General features: G+C 43.6%; 1 protein-coding gene across 7 annotated transcripts in view; it reads right to left on the reverse strand.

Moving 5' to 3' along the window:
• Nucleotides 1–18,826, reverse strand: part of LOC129812979 (kinesin light chain 1) — a 51,055-nt gene that overhangs the window by 4,651 nt on the left and 27,578 nt on the right. The window contains exons 5-15 of one of the 7 annotated variants that reach the window (XR_008753091.1): nucleotides 17,827–18,055; nucleotides 17,598–17,685; nucleotides 17,001–17,102; nucleotides 10,412–10,585; nucleotides 10,177–10,276; nucleotides 9,408–9,460; nucleotides 8,385–8,452; nucleotides 8,190–8,298; nucleotides 7,702–7,866; nucleotides 3,856–3,986; nucleotides 2,305–2,472 (exon numbers count right to left, since the gene is read on the reverse strand). Coding sequence is in view for 6 of the 7 variants with exons in the window: in XM_055865035.1 (XP_055721010.1) it covers nucleotides 2,305–2,371; nucleotides 3,856–3,986; nucleotides 7,702–7,866; nucleotides 8,190–8,298; nucleotides 8,385–8,452; nucleotides 9,408–9,460; nucleotides 10,177–10,276; nucleotides 10,412–10,585; nucleotides 17,001–17,102; nucleotides 17,598–17,685; nucleotides 17,827–18,055 (1,286 nt within the window). In the remaining variant the exon portion in view is untranslated. Of the gene's footprint in view, nucleotides 1–2,304; nucleotides 2,473–3,855; nucleotides 3,987–4,389; nucleotides 5,175–7,701; nucleotides 7,867–8,189; nucleotides 8,299–8,384; nucleotides 8,453–9,407; nucleotides 9,461–10,176; nucleotides 10,277–10,411; nucleotides 10,586–17,000; nucleotides 17,103–17,443; nucleotides 17,506–17,597; nucleotides 17,686–17,826; nucleotides 18,056–18,826 lie in introns of those variants that run through there. The other 6 variants (XM_055865036.1, XM_055865035.1, XM_055865037.1 and 3 more) reach the window with 6 other exon arrangements.

Here is an 18,826-nt window from a genome sequence, read left to right on the forward strand (position 1 = left end):
TTTATACCCCTTGACATTGAGGTGTTACAGCCTGAATTCAAAACCGATTACATTTTTTTTATCCCTCAACCATTTACATAGAATACCCCATGATGGCAAAGTAAAAACATGTTTTTAGAATTTCTGCAAATTTATTGAAAATTGAATACAGAAATCTCTCATATACACAAGTATTCACACCCCTGAGTCAATACATGTTAGAATCACCTTTGGTAGCGATTACAGTCTTTCTGGGTAAGTCTAAGAGCTTTGCACACCTAGATTATACAATATTTGCATATTATTCTTTTAAATTCGTCAACCTCTGTCAAATTGGTTGTGGATCATTGCTAGACAACCATTTACGTCTTGCCATAGATTTAAGCAGATTTAAGTAAAACTGTAACTCGGCCCCTCAGGAACATTTGCAGTCTTCTTCGTAAGAAACCTCAGCATAGATTTGGCCTTGTGTTTTAGATTATTGTCCTGCTGAAAGGTGAATTCATCTCCCAGTGTCTGGTGGAAAGCAGACAACCAGGTTTTCCTCTAGGATTTTTCCTGTGCTTAGCGCCATTCCGTTTATTCTTTATCCTGAAAAACTCCCCAGTCCTTAACGATTACAAGCCTATCCATAACATGATGCAGCCACCAATATGATTGAAAATATGGAGCGTGGTAACTCAGTAATGTGATGTATTGGATTTGCCCCAAACATAACACTTTGTATTCAGGACAAAAAGTTAATTGCTTTGCTAAAGTTTCTGCAGTATTATTTTAGTGCCTTGTTGCAAACAGGATGCATGTTTTGGAATACTTTGATGCACAGGCTTCCTTTTCACTCTGTCATTTAGGTTAGTATTGAGGAGTAACTACAATGTTGATCCATCTTCAGTTTTTTCCTATTATAGCCATTAAACTCCAACTGTTTTAAAGTCACCATTGGCCACATGGTGAAATCCCTGAGCGGTTTCCTTCCTCTCCGGCAACCGTGTTAGAAGGACGCCTGTATCTTTGTAGTAACTGGTGTATTGGCACGCAACCAAAAGTGTAATTAATAACTTCACCATGCTCAAAGTGATATTCAGCATCTGTTTTTATTGTATTTTTACCAATCTACCAATAGGTGTCCTTCTTTGCGAGACATTGGAAAATCTCCCTGGTCTTTGTGGTTGAATCGGTTTTTGAAATTCACTGTTCGACTGAGGGGCCTTACAGATCATTGTATGTGTGGGGTACAGAGATGAGGTAGTCATTAAAAATCATGTTAACACTATTATTGCACACAGAGTGAGTTCATGCAACTTGTTAAGCACATTTTTACTCCTGAACATATTTCGGTTTACCATAACAAAGGGGTTGAATACTTATTGACTCAAGACATTTCAGCTTTTCATTTTTAATGAATTAGTAAAAATAAAAAATAAACATAATTCCACTTTGACATTGGAGGGTATTATATTTAGGCCAGTGACCAAAAATCTTAATTTTATAAATTTTAAATTCAGGCTGTAATACATAACGTGGAAAAAGTCAAGGGGCGTGAACACTTTCTGAAGGCACTGTTCAGTATTGCTATTGAGTATTTGGGGAATGTGGTATATAATATAAATGAGATGTGACGCCAATGTCAAAATCTGGAGCTCGGTGACAGTGATGAGTGGTGCACAGACCGGCACTGTATTCTGGAGTCACACCCTTATCGTATGGTGGGTTGGCATTACCAGTATATCACCATGTAGAAAGGTCCCATTGTCCAGTAATGCATATTCTCAAATCAATCCATTCAGGTTAATCTTTCTGAACAATTGATACAAGTCAGTTAATAACAGGAGTAAAACTTTAAAAAAGGTTGCTGTCGATCATCTGGTTGCAAACTATTATCTCTGGTTCATCTTTGATCTCATTTCCTCGCTCATCATACAGCCACAGAAATCAACTGTCAAAAGGTGTTATTTCCTACATCTACCTTGCAGATCATTCATTATTGCGAGTTGAGACTAAGGGGTTATAAATTAGAGAACACCATGAAAAACATGTTAGTCTGTGAACCACTGATGTTACCACACACATGTACGCCATTTCATTAGTGACCAATTTCTGAGATGACTGCCGAGGTGGAGGGGCAAGGGCCAGTTTGATCACAGATCACAACCAAGAGGACCATTGGGAATTTGAGTTTCATAAAGTGAAGTCTCAGAGTAGTGTAAGAAAATGAGGTAGATAAAAAAGGGGAGGATGAGCGAGGAGAGACCCAGAAAACAATGGGTCAAGATTGGGTGATGTGAAAGATGGAGAGGGGGAGAGAGAGACAGTTGGGCTCCTTACTTGGTAGAGGTCTCCGGCAGCATTGTCCACCACGTTTAGAACACCTAGTGAACTGGCTCGCTTCATGCTGCATCCAGAACAGTGACATGCAAGGAGATGTCGGTGAGGGGTCGAGGGTCAGGGATGAGGAGGACATGTGGCCAATGGAGATGGTATGTGGGTTAATAACTATAAATGAGACCCACTCACATGTTAGTTTCCCCAGACAATGCCCCCACACAAATACATAAAGCATGAGCTAAATCATACTCTTTAACCCTGGTTAAATTGGGGGTACCACACCTGTACATTTAGTAGAAGTAGAATCTTTGAAGCTGAATGTGCTGGAAAGTGTGCCCCTCTTACAAAATATCCAAATCAGTAGTTCAGTCAAATGCCATTTTTTTGGCTTTTCTTTACCCTATAACATGTGGGTTGAAGGACATACTTAACAAAAGTTCATGAGTGTGACAAAACAATTGATTAAAGGGAGTATTTTGAGCCAAATTCATGTGCCTGTTGCAAGGGGAAGAATATTGAATATTGTTTTGTATTGATCAATACAGTTCTCTACGGTCACCTGGATTAGAGAGAAGTCATCATAATGGGGTTAATTCAACATCGAAGAGTTAGAAGCAAAAAGAGGAAAATGAGTCAAAGAATACAGAATTCCAGCAAACAGATGAGGCATGCTGTAGCCATTCGCTTGGAAAAGTTTATTTGTCAATAAAAGCACAACACAGACAGATGTATTAGAACATTAAAATAAAAGAAGATGCCCATGCAGAAAAAAATAAGTTGACACAAATTCACCAAGAAACTATTGAAAATAAACACAAATATTTGCACCTTCTTAAAATGTAGTTTAAAAATTGTGAAAAAAGGGAAGACAATATGGCAAGAAAATAAATAAAATACGCATTTCATAGGCAGATATGCAGGCATTTCAAAGCAGATAATGAGCAGTAGTGTGGTTATCGAAAGCGCTCAGCCATTCTCTTTAGTCTCCAGATTGTCCATCATAGCTGATTGAGAGTACTCTGTGTACAACAGAATAAACTAGGCAGAGCAACAGATGTCACTTTTTATACAAATTATAAGGACATTAAATAGAGAAGCTGCTGACTGAGGCACTTTGTGTCCTAGTACTCTGCCCAACTCTCTCTGCCAGTCAGCTCGAAGCACTTCCAACACTGGACATATCCACACAGGCAATAGAGTCTGGAATACTACCCTGCTTCTAGAGAGTGATATTGTGCCAGTGAGTCAGTACCAGTCACAATACGTGGCATTCATAGTGTATGCCAGTGGAAGTGCACAAGTATCAGCCGCTTGAATGTGTTAGTGCAACCCCCAGTGATTCATGACTTGTGCCAAACAGGACTCAGAGATACACAGAGTTAACCCACAGCAGAGTAGAGATCCCTCCAGAAGCAGGGTGGCTTAGTCTTTTCTAGGCAGATCTAGTGGCAGCACACCAATCCAGTGGAGCGAGATGGAGAGGAAGGGCCTCACCCATGGGGTCCTCTGTGCATTAGAGGTCAAGGGTTCAAAGGTGAGGGGGATAGTTACCCAGGGTTTTTGGGCTCGCTCTCCTGTGAGCCACCGCCCTTCAGCTTGCGGACCAGTTTCTCGCTGCTGCGGCGAATAGAGGCACGGAGTTTACTGAAGGAGCCGCTCCGCTTCAGAGAACCAGAACCGTCCTGATGAGAGAGGCCAGAGGGTTACACTCTCACGCACACAGTGCAGTTATGCGCGCGCACACACACACACATACAGAGATCTGGTTCAGCAAATAATTTCCATAGACATCTGTCTGCATATGTGATGGACTGTGCATATGAGTGTACTTGTCATGTGCATCTGATTAGACTCTGTTCAGACAAAATGTCGACCTCAGTGTGCTATTCAGAAATTATGCTATAAAGATATCAGAGAAGCCCTCCAAAAACATCTTATGAGGTCATGCTGTCACAATAGTTCTCGAGTCAACAGAGCACAGCAATTAAATTCCTTCAATAATTTACTTTTATCCCAAGGCAGACATGTTGCTTTGCCTGCCTTATCTTCGATAGGGAACAAACAAAGAGGCTACAGGCAAAGATCTGGGTGAGCAAAGAGTTACGTTTTATTAGAAGTTAAGAAAGACAGTAAGATCTGATGCACAGACAGACACGACAGAGTAGATTAGTAGAGCAGATTCCGCACTGCAGAGCAAGGCTTGTCCCACCCCTCTGTCCTTTACCCTCCCACCCATTCCCCATTTGTCTACGTATATACAGTAATATACAGGAGCTGCCATGTCTTCTGATGCCCCCTCGTGATCATGACATCACAATACTTAAGTTAGACATCAATAGGACCATATGGAGCACGGGATCTAACACTAAAGAAATCCGACAGTAGCCTGGTGCCACCATGGTGCACTGAGGGAGCATACAGTATGATTATCATGCCACCAGCTCATAGTATTTCCAGTATATTAGTTAAATCACTACGAGCAAGAGCAGTCCGGTATGTATCGGTCAGTACTAGTAAATGCTAAACACTCAACACCACCACACAGAGATAGGTAGAAACTCCTCAAGCGAGAGAGCGAGGAGACAGAGTATTTAAGTACAGTAAAGAGTAAGATAAGGTAATGGCAGGAGTGGCTTGGAATGGTTCTGGGACAGAGCCCAGAACCCCTGTCCCATTGACATTGGATAGAGCTGGGGTCAGCTTGGCCCAATGTGTCCCTGTAGAGTAACCAGACAGACAGCCCAGAGGAGAGCAGGGGACCAGAGTCTGAAGAGAGGACAACTGCAAAGCTGGAGGGGTGGCAGGCGAGCAGGCGTCCATCATGCAGAAGACAAGTTTTTAGAACCACAACAAGGCATCTGGAGTTATGCCTGCCAGTCAGACAGGGATGGAGAGAGAGGTAGAGAGAATGAAAGAGACAGAGGGTTTTGAAAAATAGAGATGAAGAGGAGGTAGAATAAAGTGAGATGGGTAGAGAAAAATGTGGAGTTGGTAAGAGGAAACGAGAGGAAGTCAGACAGACAGAAGCAGTTAGCCAAAGGGTTTCCCCCTCAGAGACAGTATTTCTCCACGTTGAGTTGTGGATGTGCTTTACTACTGCAGAAGGCATCAACGCTCAACAGTTGCAAAAACTAAGGAGCATAACAGGAGAAAGGAAGCTTAAAAGCAACAAAATAAAAAATAGACAGGTAAAAGTAAGAGTGAAAAATCATGGATGAATGAATTAAAGAAGCCTTAATACATCAACTGATCATAAACATCCAACCCCCTCAAATACAGGCTTAGTGCATCCAACTGAAGCAAAGGTAGCATGGATCTGGGGTTTTAACTGTTGTTCCCCGTCTTTGACCTCAGAGCCTTAACGGCCAGTTAAAGCATCTCTCATAATACATAAAACACAGAGCTGGCCAGTATGAGTTAACCAGTATGAGTTAACCAGTATGAGTTGGCCAGTATGAGTTGGCCAGTATGAGTTGGCCAGTATGAGTTGGCCAGTATGAGTTGGCCAGTATGAGTTGGCCAGTATGAGTTGGCCAGTATGAGTTGGCCAGTATGAGTTGGCCAGTATGAGTTGGCCAGTATGAGTTGGCCAGTATGAGTTGGCCAGTATGAGTTGGCCAGTATGAGTTGGCCAGTATGAGTTGGCCAGTATGAGTTGGCCAGTATGAGTTGGCCAGTATGAGTTAACCAGTATGAGTTGGCCAGTATGAGTTGGCCAGTATGAGTTGGCCAGTATGCTGCTCAATTTGGTAGTTATGTCATTTTGAAAGCAAATGAATAGAACTTTATTTAATGAATAAAACAGACTTTTACTCAATTCAGTATATAAAAAAATATATATCCACAAAATGGCCAACATGACTATAAACCCAAAATAAAAACCATTTAGATTCTTCAACTCCAACCAGCTTGTGAATTCTAACCCTGTTTGGTTTCTATAAAAAAAACTCTAGACAATTCCCTGTACAAAGCCATCGGCCATTTTCCACAGCCAAGTTCAGAAGGCCTTAGGCTCAACCATAGGCAAATCAAATCACCGAAAAAAAAATGGAAAAGAGGAGAGATACTGTGTCTGGAGAACAGTCTGTCTTCACACTGTTATATCATAGTTGCACACACAATAGCACAGGTTTTACTCAGACAGGAGACAAGTTAGCCCACCACAGAATGCACAGACAAGGGGATGCAGACAGTAGACACTCAGAATCACTCCGAGTAATGGGACAGGCCCAGGGCGGGATGCTGCCCCACCTCTACCTGATAACAAGCTGCCACTGGATGCAGAGGAAAAGACAGCAGGAGTACTGTATCACGATCAACATGCATGAATAAGTCTGTCCATCTAGTATGTATTACGCCTCTGACAGAGGATACAGCTGTACAGGTCACACGAACACATACTGTAGGTGCTTGAGCATGCACACACACACACCTAAGCAGACACCAATTGGCAGGTAAGTACAGACAGTACAATAATGACATCCCACACTCAAACACACACATGATGAACGTGTCAGAGGGACTCTGAAGATGTACAGTACAGAGCCCACATGCATCAGTAGTGATGAGAACATGAATAAGTCACCATGGCAACATTAGAGGTGTGGTTTAACACACAGGTTAACATACTGACTGGATAGTGTGAGTGTCTGACAGACCCAGTCCAATAGGTGTGCAATACAGTAGAGAACACAGGTTAGGAATGTGCCTAAGCCCAGTCACCCCAGAGCCTTGAGGTGCAGACCAGGCAGGCAAGGGACTCCCAGGAGGAGATGCTGATTGGTTGTCTTGGACACTACGGTTACTGTTGCTACGGGAGCAGGAAAGTTCTGAATAGCAGACTACAGCAGTGAGTGTTGTGTAGTTCACAAACATACACTGTGATCAAGTGGACTTTACTGCAGTAATCAGATAAAGACAGAGGGAATAGCTACTGCATGGAGAGGACGTGTTAGTTGTGAGCAAAATACTGCTTGCTGCAAGCATAATAGAAGCATAAAAAACATTTTGCTTCTATAGAAGGCACATTAACTTGCTGGCACAGAGGTCTGGGAAGAAACACATTTTCCGTAAGCAGCTGAAGTGTTCACTCCGTTAGTTGAGGACTATAAGCATCGGTGTAGACTAGAAGCATTAATGTAGAGCTGAGGTGATTATTACCACATTCAATCAGCATTATAACTTATAACTAGCTTTCACACCAACAATAGGGAGTCAGAGAATCTAGGAGAGTTACCATCAATGTTACCACTGGCAACTCAGCCCTCATCAAATAATTTACAAGTTGTAGAGGATATGCACTTTAAGAATAGGTAAGAAATAACTTTTTCTCTAAGGGGTGTGTGTCTGTACCCCCTCCCTACACCGTGTGTGGCCTGGGCTGTGTACTGTACTTACCCCGTTCCACTCCACACTCATACTCACTTCCTCGCCCCCGTCCGGGCCGCTCTCGTACTTGACCGTGGTGTCAGAGGTCAGACTCTCACGACTCCGCTGCTTCTCCCGCTCCTCCGGCTCGCTCAGAACATCCGCCACACGCTGCTTGTGCACTGTGTCCAGACCCTGGCCACATGGACAGGAGACACACACATTAACAAACACATACAGACACATTATGAACCACATAAACGCGTACAAAGATGATAAAGACAGCTAAATAAAAAAATCTGGAGCATTTTCATGAGACATCTACAGTGATCAACATCATGTGTTGGATTTTGTTATAGATTTGTTTATAATAGTTGAAAGGCAGGACCTGCTAATATTTCAGTTAAGCTGCTGGACCAATGATACTCCAACAGTGCATTCATCTTGAGTTTCATATGACTCTGGCCTGGCAAATCTTATTCAAGCTTGTGAGTGTCAGAAGAGGACAGTGATCACACCTGTTTTCTGGAGCGCTTAGCTGCTTCCTCCAGTGTCTCTGCCGCCTCAAATTTACCCTGCCGCCTGTAGAGGGCGCCCAGATTCTTCAGGGTGGTGGTTACTGTGGGGCTGGGGGCAGACATCATAAACACATAATGAACTAATGATGTAATCACATACAGAACAGTCCATGAGTTTCCAGACTCAACACAGACCTGTCTACTTTACAGGCCTTGTACCAGCCTCCATACTCTCCAAACAGGGAGCCGTCCTGCTGCTTTCCCTAGAGAAGAGAAGAACCACCACATCCATCAGTTGTCAGGATTTAAGGACTTCAAACGCTAATGACAAACATCCACCCCCTATTCATGGGTTGCACGTTTGTGAGCATTCTACTCAATGCATCCTCATTGGGCGATAATTATATGGTCTAAAGTGCATTCCTGTGGATTGAAAACACAATGACATTTCTAAAGAAGATAAATAATTAGTAGGAAAACCCTTTGTCATCATTTTGATGTCGCCAGATTGACTTTAGATGCAGTATAACATTAGCTAGTTAGCTAAGATAGAGGAGCCCTCCAGATTTTCGCTACCTAACGTTAGCATTGCTAACTATTTTTTGACCAACTTTGCTAGCTAATGACAACATTGGCATCTGTCTAAAAGTACATTTGCCAACATGATGATAAAGTTGTTTCCTACTAAATATGTGCATACTTTATCAATGTCATCGTATTCCCAAGCCCCTAGAGTGTAATTTAGACGACAGTCATTCGCCCCGGTTCAAATTCATTAGCCCTCTTTATACTTTTGAGCATCAATATGGCTGCAGCATGTTTATGACATTGATAACAATGGCAACGACGTGACCGAGGTGCAACACATTAATAGCAAAACTGTTGGTCACAAAGAAATTGCCTAAATATTCCAGCTAATTCTGGACAAATTATATGGAACCGTGAAATGAGATCTAGAGTAAATTAACCGATCTGAGACATGTTAACGTAACCTAATATACATAAGTGCTTAAAGAGAGAGGTGGGAAATTGAGAGATTACAGTTCATCACAATTTCTTCAGCAGTCTAAATTGATGACCCTTTCATACCGTGACTGAAACACTCTTTTCCCTGTCAGTTGTGAAAGTTCAGCCACAACAGTCAGTAGTGACACATGCCATGGCCCTTAGTGAAAGTGGACCCTCTATCATCCCTCTCACATAAACACACTGTCTCACCTTGCTCTGTTCCTCTCTCTCCTCAGCATGCATCCAAATGGGTTTGTTCTCATCTGCAGAGCCAGAGACCAAAAACAACAATCAGACGCATGCAGGTTCAAAAAGATATTGAGACATTCAGGCAGTCACCCAGGCAGCAGGTGCTTGGGTGACTGGTCTGGCTCAAGTGCTTGACCTGAGTGCTTGACCTGGTCTGGCTCAAAGAATTAGAACATTCAACTGAAAGGTCACTGTTGTTTTCATAAGCGCATTTCCACTAAACTGATGACAGCAGCCTGAAAGCATTAACTTTTACATGTATTTATTATTTAACTAGGCGAGTCAGTTAAGAACAAATTCTTATTTACAATAACGGCCCTGGCCAAACCAGGACGACGCTGGGCCAATTGTGCACCGCCCTACGGGACTCCAAATCACGGCCGGCTGTGATGCAGCCTGGATTCGAACCAGGTACTGTGTTGCCTCTTGCACTGAGATGCAGTTCCTTAGACCACTGAACCACTTGGGAGCCCATCAAACGATAGATTGTGTGTGTGTGTGTGTGTGTGTGTGTGTGTGTGTGTGTGTGTCTCCATGGGTACCAGAAATCACCACAAATATAGTAAAACAAGAAATTCTCGCTCGTGGGGACATTTCCCAGGTCCCCACAAGGACAAAGGCTATTTTAGGTTTAGGAGTTAGGTTTTAGGGAAATAGGATTTAGAACGGAAATCAATTTAATGGCCCCACAAGGACAGCAAAACATATGCTTTGTGAGAGAGTGTCTTACCGTCTACAGAGCCAAACTCCCTCTCATGTGCACGGGTAAGGATCTCTTTGTACAGAGTTTCAGCCTGCTTGAACTTCCCCTGCTTCAGGTAACAGGACGCCTTGGAGAGGAAGAGAGAGAATGTAAGAATATGATCATCAAAAAGTAAGAAAATCCTCTTCTCATAACTCATTAGAAAATGCGCAGTCATTTTTTCGAAACCAGTGATCTCTTAAACCCTATGTGACCCTTTCACCAGGTTGTTCTTGGTCTTGGCCACGTTGGGGTCGTCAGGGCCCAGTTTGGTCTGGTAGATCTCCAGGGCCCGCTGGTAGTAGTACTCCACCTCCTCGTACTTGCCCTGGTTCTGACACAGCAGGGCAAGGTTGTTCAGCTGCTTGGCAACGTCTGGGTGGTCCTTACCCAGAACCTGGACAGGAGGTGAGATGGAGAGGCCATGTAAATATAACAAAACAGTGTGCAATAAAGCAATAATGGGTCAGCTTCTCAAAGTAAGTGGGCAAGAAAGGAGTTTATCACAACAAAAAGAGACGGCCGGTGTTTTCCACAAGGACATAGAGTAGCCAAATAGAAAAAGTAGCCAGCCAGACATCCCCGGGCCGTTTTTTTCTTCCCCCCCTGGGTAAATTCCTTTTTTGCAGAAGGAGCTCTATTTTGGTGGCCTCTGGTACATTCAAATGCTTTAATTCCATCAAAACATTCTAATGCCTTGATTCCATTTTTTTCTTCTCCATTTTAGTCGTTTAGCAGATGCTCTTATCCAGAGCGTCTTAAAGTTAGTGCATTCATCTTAAGATAACTAGATAGGGGACAACCACATATCACAGGCATAGAAAGTATTATTTTTTTTTTGAGGTGGCAGAACAAAGTGCTCGTGTTGGGGTGTAGGAAGGTAGGGAGGGGCAGTTCCTCTTGTGTTCCATAGGTTAGCACCATGGTCTTGTAGTGGATGCGAGCTTCAATTGGAAGACAGTGGCGTGTGCGTAGGAGCGGGGTGACAGAACTTGGGAAGGTTGAAAACCAGGCCGGCTGCAGCATTCTGGATAAGTTGCAGGGGTTTGATGGCACAAGCGGGGAGCCCAGCCAACAGCGAGTTGCAGTAGTCCAGACGGGAGAGGACAAGTGCCTGGATTAGGACCTGCGCCTCTTCCTGTGTGAGGTAGGGTTGTACTCTACGGATGTTGTAGAGCATGAACCTGCAGGAGCGAGTCACTGCTAGAACCGAGCCCTGTGGGACACCAGGAGTGAGAGTATGTTGCACAGACACAGATCCTCTCCTCATCCCCTTGTAGGAGGGCCCGCCAGGTAGGATGCAATCCAAGAGTGTGCAGCGCCTGAGACGCCCAGCCCTGAGAGGGTGGAGAGGAGGATCTAATGGTTCAGTGTCGAAAGCAGCGGATAGATCTAGGAGGATGAGAACAGAAGAGAGAGAGTCAGCTTTGGCAGTGCGGAGAGCTTCCGTGACACAGAGAAGAGCAGCCTTGGATGAGGGACCAGTCTTGAAACTTGACTCGTTAGGGTCAAGAAGATCATTCTGAGAGAGATAAGGAGAAAGTTGATCAGAGATGGAACGCTCCAGTGTTTTGGAAAGAAAAAAAGGGATAGTGTATTTCAGATTCCATTTTCCATCTGAAATACAAAGCAAAATTGTTTACCTCCCATATCGGAAAAATGTGTTATGGCATTGTGTAGAAATACATGACTTTAATATAATATTCCAGTAGTTAAAATGTTATCTAAGTCTATATGACCAGGACTATTTTTAAGTAAGAAAACATTAAGCCTTTAACATCTTTTCTTGAGATGAAAGGCTTATTTACAGTTTTAATGCAAGATATGAATTGCCACAATGTTTGTTCTTCATATTATGTACAGTACCAGGTTTGGACACACCTACTCATTCATTCATTCATTTTTACAATTTTCTACATTGTAGAATAATAGTGAAGACATAAACTATGAAATAACACATATGGAATCATGTAGTAACCCAAAAAATGTTAAACAAATAAAAATAGTCACCCTTTGCATTGATGACAGCATTGCACACTCTTAGAATTCTCTCAACCAGCCTCATAAGGTAGTCACCTAGAATGCATTTCAATTAACAGGTGTACCTTTGGGGCGGCAGGTAGCCTAGTGGTTAGAGCATTGGGCCAGTAACTCGAAAGGTTTCTGGATCGAATCACCGAGCTGACAAGGTAAAAATCTGTGGTTCTGCCTCTCCCCGGTAGGCCGTCATTGTAAATCAGAATTTGTTTTTAACTGACTTGCCTAGTTGAAGGTTAAATGTACCAAAAAATGTTTTAAGTTAATTTGTGACATTTCTTTCCTTCTTAATGCATTTGAGCCAATCAGTTGTGTTGTGACATGGTATGGGTGGTATACAGAAGATAGCCATATTTGGTAAAAGACCAAGTCCATATTATGGCAAGAACAGCTCAAATAAGGAGAGAAAAAAACAACAGTCCATCATTACTTTAAGACATGAAGGTCAGTCAATCCGTAAAAATTCAAGAACTTTGAAAGTTTCTTCAAGTGCAGTTGCAAAAACAATCAGGCGCTATGATGAAACTGGCTCTCAGGAAGACCGCCATAGGAAAGGAAGACCCAGAGTTACCTCTGCTGCAGAGGATATGTTCATTAGAGTTACCAGCCTCAGAATGCAGCCAAAATAAATGTTAAGACGACATCAACTGTGTGACATCAGGCCTTCATGGTCGAAATGCTACAAAGAAACCACTGCTAAGGACACCAATAAGAAGAAGAGACTTGCTTGGGCCAAGAAACACGAGCAATGGACATTAGAAATCTGTCCTTTGGTCTGATGAGTCCAAATGAGATGTTTGGTTTCAACCGCCGTGTCTTTGTGAGACGCAGAGTAGGTGAACGTATGATCTCCGCATGCGTGGTTCCCACCGTGAAGCATGGAGGTGGTGGTGTGATGGTGCTTTGCTGGTGACACTATCTGTTATTTATTTAGAATTCAAGAAACACTTAACCATCATGGCTACCACAGCGATACACCATCCCATCTGGTTTGCGCTTAGTGGGACATTAATTTGTTTTCAACAGGACAAAGGACCCAAAACACACCTCCAGGCTGTGTAAGGGCTATTTGACCAAGGAGGAGAGTGATGGTGCTGCATCAGATGACCTGGCCTCCACAATCACCCGACCTCAATCCAATTGAGATGGTTTGGGATGAGTTGGACCGCAGAGTGAAGGAAAAGCAGCCAACAAGTGCTCAGCATGTGCAACTCCGTCAAGACTGTTGGAAAAGCATTGCTCATGAAGCTGGTTGAGAGAATGCCAAGAGTGTGCAAAGCTACTTTGAAGAATATAAAATCTAAAATGTATTTTGATTTGTTTAACACTTCTTTGGTTACTACATGATTCCATGTGTTATTTCATAGTTTTGATGTCTTCACTATTATTCTTCAATGTATACAATGTATTCTTCAATGTATAGTAAAAATAAAAAATAAACTCTTGAATGAGTAGGAGCCCAAACTTTTGACTGGTACTGTATTTTATTAAAACAGAAAAATTAAGTAAACAGCTCACAATATTTTGAAAACAAATTAAAGGATTTCGTTTTCCAGGTTTCCGTTTTTCCACATTTTGTTACGTTACAGCCTTATTCTAAAATTGATTTTTAAATTTTTTTTTATAAAAGTTCCTCAACCTACACACACAATGCAAAAACAGGTTTAGACATTTTTGCAAATGTATTAAATTAAAAACAGAAATGCCTCATACACATAAGTATTCAGACCCTTTGCTATGAAACTCGAAATTAAGCTCAGGTGCATCCTGTTTCCATTGATCATCCTTGAGATGTTTCTACAACTTGATTGGAGTCCATCTATTGTAAATTCAATTGATTAGACATGATTTGGAAAAGCACAGACACCTGTCTATATAAGGTCCCACAGTTGACGGTGCACGTCAGAGCAAAAACCAAGCCATGAGGTAGAAGGAATTGTCCGTAGAGCTTCGAGACAGGAATATGTCAAGGCACAGATATGGGGAAGGGTATCAAAATATTTCTGCAGCATTGAAGGTCCCCAAGAACACAGTGGCCTCCATCATTCTTAAATGGAAGAAGTTTGGAACCACCAAGACTCTTCCTAGAGCGCCAGGGTTTCTCTGAGGAGATGGACAACCACCTCTGCAGCACTCCACCAATCAGGCCTTTACGGTATTGGCCAGACAGAGGCCACTCTTCAGTAAAAGGCAAATGTCAGCCCACTTGGAGTTTGCCCAAAGGAACCTAAAGTACTCTGACCATGAGAAACAAGATTCTCTGGTCTGATGAAACCAAGATTTAACTATTTGGCCTGAATGCCAAGCGTCACGTCTGGAGTAAACCTGGCACCATCCCTTTGGTGAAGCATGGTGGTGGCAAGATCATGCTGTGGGGATGTTTTTCAGCGGCAGGGACTGGGACACTGGTCAGGATCAAGGAAAAAAGGAAAGGCTCAAAGTACAGAGCGATCCTTGATGAAAACCTGCTCCAGAGCGCTCAGACTGGAACAAAGGTTCACCTTCCAACAGGACAACAACCCTAAGCACACAGCCGAGACAACGCAGGAGTGGCTTCGGGACAAGTCTCTGAATGTCCCCGAGGGGCCCAGCCAGAGCCCGGACTTGAACCCGATCGAACATCTCTGGAGTGACCTGAAAATAGCTGAGCAGCAACGCTCCCCATCCAACTTGACAGAGCTTGAGGATCTGCAGAGAAGAATGGAAGAAACTCCCCAAATACAGGTGTGCCAAGCTTGTAGCGTCATACCCAAGAAGACTCAAGGCTGTAATAACTGCCAAATGTGCTTCAACAAAGTACTGAATAAAGGGTCTGAATACTTACGTAACTGATTGTTTGCAAATGTATTAAAATAAAATATTCTAAAAACCTGTTTTTGCTTTGTCATTATGGGGTATGGTGTTTAGATTGATGGGGGGAAACTATTTAATCCACTATTTAATCCATTGTAGGCTGTAACGTAACAAAATGTGAAAAGTCAAGGGGTCTGAATACTTTGAATGCACTGTACATTACATGGGACGTGCATATTCATGAGCTTCATGCTTTCTCTCCCTCCTCCATGTAAAGGAATTTGACTGCAACTAGAGATCTGGATATAATGACAAGATACTCATGTCTCCACCCTAACAATGGGAGTCGTTGTCCCAAAGACGGGAAGGCAGGCGACAAGGTTAGGTCCCACCATAAGCCCATAGAAACGTACTGGGCTTATTCCGGATATATTTTGCCGCGATTGAAACCTCTCGCTTCGCCTCTTCCTCTCTGCTGCGTTTCCCTGTCATTGCTCGCTTTGTGACCGACAGGCGCCTGTCCCATCAATAGATCGCTAGAAGATGCATATAGTTCATTTTAGCGGGAGAGGGCTCGACGGACTAGTGAATTTAAACTTTTAAATGAAATGTAGCCTAGTTCAAATGAAGTGGAAAATGTTACCGGCTGAATAGCCGACAGCCGGTGCTTATGGAAAACACTGGACGCCATCCCCATTACTTCGGATTGAAGAATAATCTCACTTCTGTCCTTTATGTTTGCTGGCTAGGCTAAATATCATAAGATAATAAGAGGGTGAAGTCAGAGCAGAGCTGGAGGAGAGGCATCACTAATGGGTTGGGTGAGGACAGAGAATGGAGCAGAGGGCTAACGCTGTCTCTCTGTGACTCAGAGAGACACAGAGACTGGGAGTTAGGAGTGAGACTCACTGCTCATTAGCAGGGAAAGAGTGCAGTGACTGAGAGGCTTACTGATGAGGTAAACTAGAGTCTCTCTGATTGATGGTTTCTATCTGAATGATCAATTGTAAGAGGTTTTCAAAGCAACCTGTGCTGCTGGATGTGTACAAATCTCACTCCCCCTCTCTCCTGTGAAGTTTCTAGGTATATTTGAAGAGTTTACTGTAAACATCATTAAAAGTATAGGATTTCAACAGGGAATACAAGACAGCAAGGTCTGGGTGATATATTGACTGAGTTTTATTGAGGAGAGTGATGCCTTTCAACTCGAGCCAGGGTTAGTGCCTGTTACTGGGGTACTCTGTAGAGAGAGACCCTCCGTCCGTCTCCTTCTAGTCTTCACCCATAAGGATAAACAAAGGACTCAGGCAGCTCACACAGTGGGAAAAGCAAAAGCTATAAAAAGAAAGAACTGCCAGGAAAATTCCTCCTGCATCAGCAAAGCTGTCTTCCTTCCTCTGTTGCGAAAGCTGGGTGGCAAATCTTTAACCTTGAGAGAGAGCTTTATCAGAGTTGAAGTGGATAATATAAATAAAATGTCTCAGCTGTCTTTAAGCTCTGTGCTCTCCAGCACAGGAGTCGACATGTCAATCTTAGCACAGAGGGAGCATGAGGGGAAAAGGCACAGGGCGAGAGAGAGACAACGTGAAACAGAAAGGGAGATGGATAAATAGAGAGACAGCACTTTGCATCTCCAGGACTGCTGAGCTTCTCCTTTATAAACATCCAATTTTGCACAGCCAAATATCATGAACCCCTTCCAGGACTTAACTCTCGCCAAAGTCACAGTTCCTCTGAACAACACAAATCTATAGGGAGGCTTGGGAGAGGAGGGGGTGATTACAGGGGGGAACATATACACAGAAGATAAGTAAAACATTTTTTTTTAATGTTTGACAAAGAAGAAAACTTTCCAAAGAACTGAAAAGTCCTTTGAAACTTGAGCAAGATTTACTTGGAGAGGAGCAGGAATCCAGATCATTCTGCAGTATTAGCACTACATACCCACAATGCCTTGTGGTGACATATGCCCTCTGACCTACCTTCTCCCGGATCTCCAGAGCCCGCTTGCAAAGGGGCTCCGCTTCCTTGTACTTCCCCCGTTTCCCGTAGAGCACAGCCAGGTTGTTAAGTGTAGCAGCCACCTGAGACAGACAGACACACACACACAGTAATATACAAATATCACACTTGAGACAGCCTCAATCATCTGTGCCCGTGTGTAGTAGTGAGTGACCGCAAGACTCAACCATGGCAGCAGAGTGCAATTGATTTGGTGAGTTAGGTGTGACCGACCGACGAGAGGAAGACAAACAGGGGAAACAGGAAGTGATTACTGCTCTGTAATTATATCCCAATCAGCAGGATGAATCGCCACCACGTGCACATCACTCAGCCCACCAGACCACAGAGGGGCCCCACAGTGACCTTTGACTGGAGTGGTCTGGTGCCCACATGGAGGCGGAAAGGGGATAGAGAGCCTAACCTCTGCTGCTCTGAGTCTGCACTGAGGGAACTGGATGTCCAGGGAGAGTCAGAAACACAAGCCTGTTGGGGTCGACACAGTTAGTGGACCTGCCTGCCTGGCTGGTTACAGACATACTGCTGAGACACAGAGATTGATGAGAAACATCACTCACCGCTGGATGGTCCCTGCCCAGAGTCTTCTCCCTGATGGCCAGAGCGTCGTTCAGCAGGTTGGCTGCCTCTTTGTATTTATTCTGGTCCCTGAAAGAGGAGAGCGAGAGAGGAGCATGTTACCGTGGTTTCTCTGACAATGAGGTCAATTACCAGTGTATTATATTGACTACAATTGATTCACACCGTATACCAACCACCCCCACCCCAGAGACCCTCCTCCAGGCTGACCTGTAGACCAGGGCCAGGATGTTGAGCATGGTGGCCACGTCTGGGTGGTTGTGTCCGGAGGTCTTCTCCAGGTCCTCCAGGGCCTGTTTGCAGAGGGGCACGGCCACCTCGTAGCGGCCCTGAGAGGCGTACTGGATCACCAGGTTGTGAAGGGTCCTGAGGCGGGCCGGGATCTCATAGCCTCCCTGCTGGGCTGCTGCTGCTGCTGCACTACCGTGGGGCTGCTGGACTGGAGACACACAGAGCAGGGGGGCAAGGGGTTAACATAACATCAATTACTCACATGGACTATTCACTCAAACACACACTATTAATGTTGGATTGGAGAAACAGACACTGGACGTGTCCGAATACCCACACTAGCGTAGTAAATAGTAAGCAAAACATTTTTTTATAGTATTGTTTCTCATTAGACGCTCACAGCTCTGTATCACCTCTGAGGGAGGGACAGTGGGCTTAAGAAGGAGTTGTCCTCTGCAGTAAGAACACTCCACCACACAGGAAAAGGGCCGGTACGATACCAGTATGGCGATACTCGTTAGTATCACCACAAGGAAACAAAACACTAAGTGGATTTAACTTCTTTAGGAAAACAGCCGTGATGTTGGAAACAAACATTATCTTGTCATCCAGAGTCACATTTACTTTCCAAGCTAAAGTACACAATATTTTACAGCAGGTTTTTAAAGGACAAAAAAGTTTGGTCTGCTTCGTGTTTTCATTTTTGCCATGGGAAAAATATTTAGATACTGGTATCAATTCTGGCCCTACACAGGAAGTATCAAAAATGTCTCGCCGGAAAAACTGATCCCAGGCGTTCAGTCGACTCGCACTAGAGTGACGAATCGTATCGACATGCATGGCCAAACCAAAGATATCCCCTTGAAAGTGGCAGTGCAAATACAGCACACTGCAACTACCTAAAAACATACAATCCACCTTTAGCCAGGGCCCATTGTACCAACTCCAGCACCGCACTGATAGGGACCTAAGAGCCTAT

Source organism: Salvelinus fontinalis, chromosome 16 (assembly GCF_029448725.1).
Source record: "Salvelinus fontinalis isolate EN_2023a chromosome 16, ASM2944872v1, whole genome shotgun sequence".
Classification (NCBI taxonomy): domain Eukaryota; kingdom Metazoa; phylum Chordata; class Actinopteri; order Salmoniformes; family Salmonidae; genus Salvelinus; species Salvelinus fontinalis.